Source organism: Falco punctatus (genome assembly GCF_963210335.1).
Source record: "Falco punctatus genome assembly, chromosome: 4".
NCBI lineage: Eukaryota > Metazoa > Chordata > Aves > Falconiformes > Falconidae > Falco > Falco punctatus.
Window position 1 is genome coordinate 47,685,514 of NC_137583.1, and position 6,654 is coordinate 47,692,167.

General features: G+C 54.2%; 1 protein-coding gene across 1 annotated transcript in view; it reads left to right on the forward strand.

The window, feature by feature from the left end:
• Nucleotides 1–6,654, forward strand: part of ONECUT3 (one cut homeobox 3) — a 28,625-nt gene extending 21,971 nt beyond the window's left edge. Inside the window, exon 2 of the mRNA XM_080383061.1 lies at nt 2,581–6,654. Coding sequence (XP_080239187.1) covers nt 2,581–2,873 — 293 coding nt within the window. The 3' untranslated portion in view covers nt 2,874–6,654. The remainder of the gene's footprint in view (nt 1–2,580) is intronic.

Consider the following 6,654-nt stretch of genomic DNA (forward strand, 5'->3'; position numbering starts at 1 on the left):
AGGTCCCGTGGGGGTATGGATGTATTTACACATACCTACGGACATTTGTAGGTACCTGGTGTATATATATGTATGGTAGAGAGATGCAGTGTGTGCCACTCACGCAGAACAAAAGCCATGCTCACAGGGACCGGGTGAGGTGCCCGCCATCGACATGAGGTCCCACCCATGCCACCAGCAAGGGCTGGAGCCAAGCATGCTGGGGGGATGCTGGGAGGGCACGTGGTGGGTGGGTGAGGGGTCCAGCAGGGTGAAAACACGCTGCTCTGAATGTGCACGTACGGGGGGGGGGGGGCTTTTTCTGTTTGTGGTTTGGTTTGGGGGGAGTCTGGGGGTCTCTTTTTGTTTGTTTGTTTAATTCATGCCTGGGAAAAAGTCAAATTTTCTATAAAGACTTTTTTTGTTTGTTCTTTTTGCAAGCATCTGATGGTCATAGGGTAGGTTTCCACTAAACAATTCTCTGCTGGCTGTTTGAGTAAGGTACCCCTGGGACAGGGTCCCCCAGCACCACCAAGGCTCAGACTGTCCCTTGTCCCTAAGGATGGTGGTTTGCAGCCAAACCTGCCTGGGGGGGGGCGGGGCGGGGAGAAGGGGAGGGGAAGGCTTTCCACTAACTGTCTTTAGCAGGGTCGGCTGATTTTGACTGAGTGTGGTTGGCTGTGCCGAGCTTGGTGCCTCCTGTCCCCTGCCCCAGTGGGAGCAGAACCGATGTCTCCCACCAACTGCATGGGGACGGGGCGAGGAATGAGCCCAGCAGCCAGGGAAAAAAGGCTCAATTGGTTGGTTAAATGATCTGCTTCACCGAGCTCTAGATTTCCCCAGCTTTGGGTGGAAGGGGTGGATACTAGCCTTTTCTGTTAGTTCAAGGTGATGTAAAGAGGACTCGTAGTGCAGGCCAGCTGAAGAAAAATCAGAGGAAGACCTTGCTTGTTCTCTAGTGAGGAAGAAACGACTTCAAACACCCTCCCGTTACTCCTAGGTGACACAGCTGCCTACCCTTTTACTCAGCCCGGCCGTGGAGGTGTGTTTGTGTAGCAGGAAGGTAGTTAGCCCAAGGGGAATACCTGTCCCGTGCACCCAAGATGCCATTCCATCGCTGTGGCAGCGGCTTTCAGCCTTGGCCTCTGGTCCCTCCAAGGTCTGTGCACCAGGTCGAAGAGGCTCCTGGAAGTGCCTGAGAGAAGCAAATTGAAATCTGTCATCCAGCAACGTTCCAACAGCAAATGTCTCAAATGACCTGTGCCCTCCCTGCAAAATCCTCTGGAAGATCTGAACCAAGAAACCCCAAAGGCTGAAAACTGCTGGGGCAAGAGCAGGACTTCCCTTGGAAAGTCTTTAGCCCATGGTTTACTCAGTCTTTTCTGAGCTTTCCAGGAGGAAACGTGTCCCCAGCCTTGGAGGGCCAGACTCATACCCTGCTTTGCCCGTGGGCATCTTGCGCTCCTGCAGTGCCCGCACATGTCTGGCCGAGTCCTGAGCCACCAAGTCCCTGAGCATCCTGATCCAACCTCAACAGCTTCATGGTCGGCCCTGCTTTGAGTAGGGACTAGTCCAGCAACCTCCACCAACTTCGGTTATTCTATAATTTTCTAGAAAAACATCGTAGCAAAGGGCACCTTTTCTCATCACTTCCACCCAGTGTGCTTGATATTCCCACAATTAAAATGCATACATTTATCACAAGGTGCGTACTCACCTCCCTCCCACCCTTGCCTGCAGCAGGGGGGTGTCAGGGGGGTGTTCCTGGCTCTTGGAAGCCTGTCTCCATGTGACGGCACCTTTGGCCTGACCTTTGGCTCAAGCCAAACCTGTGGGGAAGGCTTTTAATTTGCTGCTGGCTCAACCTGACACACATGCCACAGGATCCAGCAGCGAAGGCATGCAGGGACAATTGCATTTCCCGGAGCTTCGGGTGGCTCCAGCTGATCTCCAGCCTCCAGAGGCAGGAAAACCCCTTCCCAGAACAGGTGGAACCACAAACAGCCCTTCCAGGCTGTCTGCCATGGGATATGGGGACCGCAGACTGGACTTTTCGTAATGTCCTGGTCCCTGGCTCTTCCCTGCATTTCAGAGCTGGCAGCTGGATGTGATGGCTGAGAGACACCAGTTCCCTGAGTCCTCCAGCGAGATCCACAGCGGGGATGAGGAGGCAATGGGAGACCATCCAGAGCGCAGCAAGGGAGGGAGGCTGATGGATGAACCCCAAAATACAGGGATGGAGCAGGTCCCAACAGCCAAGCTGCGGGAGCAGAGTCAGCCCGGGAGTTTCCTTGGTCTCTGGTCCTGGGGTTAGCTGGAGACGCCAAGACTTGGGCTTTTCCTGGGCATCTGAAGAGGTGATGAGCTTCACCCAGGCTTTTCCTGTACTGATGTCACCAGAGGCTGTTGTCCCATCCCAGCAGACGCTCAGGAGGCACAGGGAGGAAGATGAGGGAGGTAGCCTAGGGAGTGGTGGGCAACAAGCCAGCAGGTTTACTGGAGGGAAGGGCCTGTTTTTTTGGGAGGCAGCCAGACAACCTACAAGCGGGCCAGGTTGGTGAGCACCAATTAATGGCCCTGTTCTCTCTTTTGAACATCTAGCTTGCAAACGCAAAGAGCAAGAGCAGCAGAAAGACAGGAGCCTGCAGCCCAAGAAGCAGCGGCTGGTCTTCACGGACCTCCAGCGCCGCACCCTGATCGCCATCTTCAAGGAGAACAAGCGCCCATCCAAGGAGATGCAGATGACCATCTCACAGCAGCTGGGCTTAGAGCTCAACACCGTCAGCAACTTCTTCATGAATGCCCGCCGACGATGTATGAACCGCTGGCAGGAGGAGCCAGGCACCAACCCCGGAGTCCCCTCTTCTTCTACAAGCACTTTCTCCAAAGCATGATGTCCCCCCAGCCCTCCCTGTCCCTTTCTGGACATCCTCCTCATGACAAAGCCAACCCCAGACTCACATGCATGTCCCGAGCCCAGCGGGGTGGGTGCTTTTGGATGCTGCCAGTCCATCAGCTTCCCAGACCCTCAGCTGGGCATCACCCCTGGACATGGGCCTCGTGCCACATCCCACTGTCATGTCCTCCCAGCTCGTGGAGCAGGGAAAGAGTTTGCAGCTGGGTCAGCTCCATCCCCCGGAGGGCTCGGAGGAAACCTGTGTGGAGTGAGGAATGACGTGGGATGGAGGGCGAGGTGCTGTTTGGAAGCGTCCCTGGTCCTTGGGGACCACAGAACCTTGTCTTCACCTGCTCACCAGGGTCTTTGGGGAGAGGGACACACCCTGCCCCCCCCCCCCCCCCAACCTTGATCCCTGCCACAGCCACCCTTATGGCTCCTGTGGTGGAGGGGTAAAGGTCGGGGAGATACAAGAAGCAGAGTCATGGGGTTGGGCTCTGGCACAACCCCACCGAACCAGGGCCAAACCCCTCCTGTTTTGAAGGAGGATGAGCAGGGAAAATGTTCCCCATGTTCCTGGAGGGTGACCGGGCTCCTGCCAGGTCTCCGGCTGCTGTCGCTTTTCCCCCCCGGAGGTGCAGCAGGGCTCCCCACGGCAGCCAGACCCTCTCCCATCGGCACACGGGGGTTTGAAAACCTGGTTGAGGGCATTTCTGTAGCCCCAGTCTCCTCCACAAGCGTCTTCCTCCGACCCCTCCCCGCTCCCCAGTCACCCCCAAGAGCACCCATCCCCTGCCCCCCATGCACACACACACCCCAACCCACAAGAGCACCTGTCCCTGGATCCCTCCCAGAGAAACTCCATGGCAAAGGAGACACTTCGCCATGGCCGCCCGCCTCCATGCACCCGAGCATCCCCCAGCGCCACGGCCGGAAGGGGACCGCGGCTGCACCGCGTTGCCTGGCGCCCAAGCAGGTCAAAGAAGCACATTTTAGCTACAGTAATCGGGTATTTAAAAAAATAATTGTTTGAAAGGAGACGGGAGGAGAGACTTGGAGCGAAGGATCTGACCTTTCCTGGTGACTGGCTCGACCATTCACTGCTGGATTTCTGGTTCACTTTTCGGTTGAGGAATGGACAAAGACAAAGCAGATCTGTTGGCTTTTTGTCTTGCCCCATCTACCCCTCGACACACACTATTTCCCCCTTCCGTCCCCCCTCTTCATCTCTGTTACCAAAGAAATTACAAAACCAAAAACCCAACAACAAAAATTCCCTCCCGGGAACCAACGTCGGTGTACGGTGGGAAAAGAAAAATCCGAGGGATCTGGTGGTGAAATCCAGCCCTGGGTGTGAGAAGGGGGAAAACTCCCCGACAAAATTGAAAGGGAAAAAAAAAACCAACCTAGAGAAAGGAATAATCACAGAAACCACAACCAAACAAGCTCAACGCAAAGACCGGCAACTTACCAAAAAGACGCCAGATGTTTTGGTTTGTTTTTTTTTTTTGTGCCAATTAACAACCTGCCTTAAAACGCGAATTTCTGGAGCAATGGTACTAGCTTCAAAACGATCGTTTCCTCCGAGCTCTCGATGGTGACTTGTGCCATATAAAAAAGCAATCATGAGGCCAAACCCTTAGAATCAGCCCTCGTCCCAGCTGACCCACGGGCTCCTCGCCAATCTGGGGTGTCCTCGGAGGAGCAGGAGGTGCTGCCGGGGACAGGGGAGGGCTGGGAGAAGCTTGGGGTTGGAGGGGGAGGCAAGGTCCCCTCCTCCCTCCACCACCTGGGGAAAACAAAACAAAAAAAAACATCCTCCAAAACTAACCGTCAACCAAAAAAAAAAAAAAAGAAAAAAAAAAGAAAAAAAAAAAAGGACACTATTGAATTTATGCGGGTAAAATAGTACCATCTGTGTTCTAGCGCTATGGTTTCTTCGATTCACTTTACTTTGAGAGTGATCAGTTGTGTAACAGGAAGGCACCTTGTTGAAAAGAAGGAAAAATGGAAAAAAAAAAAGAAGTGTATGTGTTCACCAAAAAAAAAAAAACCAACCCCCCAAAAGCACCCCAAAAAAAGAGGAAAGAAAGGACAAAAGAATGAAAAAAAACAAAACCCCAAAAAACAAACAACCCTGCACATGAAGCCCTGACCAGCTGTGGTCACCAGTGGGGTTAGAGGACACCTTTAACCAAAGAGCTCCTGGGGTAGGTGGGTGGCGGAGGGGTTGGGGGTGTCGGACTGGACACGGTCACACCAAACTAAACCAATTTATTGCTGGAAGGAGAGCGTGGGAGAGAGGGAAGGAGCAGGAAGGGGCAGGTGCCGCAGCGTATTTTGCCAATCACAACCCAAAAACTAATGGCAAAGCAAATCTCATCCCCCCAGGACCCCACTCCCCGCCACTAATTTTTTCCCCTAACGTTGTTTCTTCTTGTCTTGTCGTGACGTGGTGACGATGGTGGTGGACTCCTGAACCCCATCGAGTAGTATTCAAGGGCTGAAAAGCCAGGAAGGGGGCCTTGGTTTGGGAAGTGAAAAACACACAGGAAAAAAAAAAAAAAAAAAAAGGGAAAAAAAGGAAAAGAAAGAAAAGAAAAAAATAAAAGGAAAAAAAAAAAGAGTAAATGCCACAGGCCCTCAAGGATGCAAAGACATTTCTAGTGAGAACCCGAGAATAAAGGCTACCTCACTTGAGTTTTCAATTTTTGTGATTTGAAAATCACGTCTGATACCAAAGATTTTGTTGCCTTGTCTGGTCTGTGCTGGAAACGCCACTTTCCCTGCTCCCCGCAGAGGGGCCATCCGAGAGCCCCCCTACCCCGGCCGAGAGCCCCTCCCCCCCCCCCAGCCCCCCCCAGCCCCCCCAGATCCCTAGAGAGTGAGGGAGAAGGCAAGCGAGCGACTCCGGGATGGCAGTGTGGTAGATGAGTGCCTTTTTCTTGTACCAAAGGTGTGTGGCCATTTCTTTGCTCCTCTGCTTTGATCCTAAAGACTCACTGTTACCTCAGCTCTCCAAAGGCACGGATTTCGGCAACTCTTGTAGTCTTTGGGTGTTGGGATGAAGGAAAGAAACCCAACCCTTGTCCTAATTGAAGAGAAAGCATCCCCCCTGCCACTCGCTGCGGGAAAGGTGCTGGTTCCCCGACGTGTCCCCCCTCTCTCAGATGTCCCCATGGTCCCCCAGGTCCCTCCATCCATCCCCTCTTCCCCAGGAGCACTGACCTGGTGTTCAGGTCCCTTCGGGGCACCGTTCCCGGCGAAAGGCTTCACTCCGCATCCTTCCCCAGCCCAGCTTGGTGCTGGGACCCTGCAGAAGCCCCCCCGGGTGAAGATGTGGGTTTCATCACGGGGTGTTTCTTCCTCGCCCAGCTCAGCCTCGGGGCTCGGTTTCCCTCTTTGGTCATGCAGGGAGGGATGGTGGCATTTCTGTCTGGAAAGATGAAGGCAGGAGCAGTGGAACGTTCTCCAAACCCCTCCGTTAGGGAGTGGTTTGGAGTGTGGAACCTTCCAGCAGGAACCATTCCTAGAGTCCCCCGAAGGGGCATTTTTGGCTCACTGGGGGAGATGGGCACAGCCGGCTCTGCTCCGGGAGGACCACCGGCGAAGCTGCCCTCCCGCAGCGACTTTTCCGAACGCTTCGCTTAGGGAAACCTGCCCTTGAATCAAACCTACTGGCTTCAGGCTCTGGCTGAGGCGGCTCCTTTTGAGTTGGACCAAACTTGCCCAGGGCCAGCCCCCCTGGTGACAGCAAGCCCGTCCAGGACCCCCCCAGG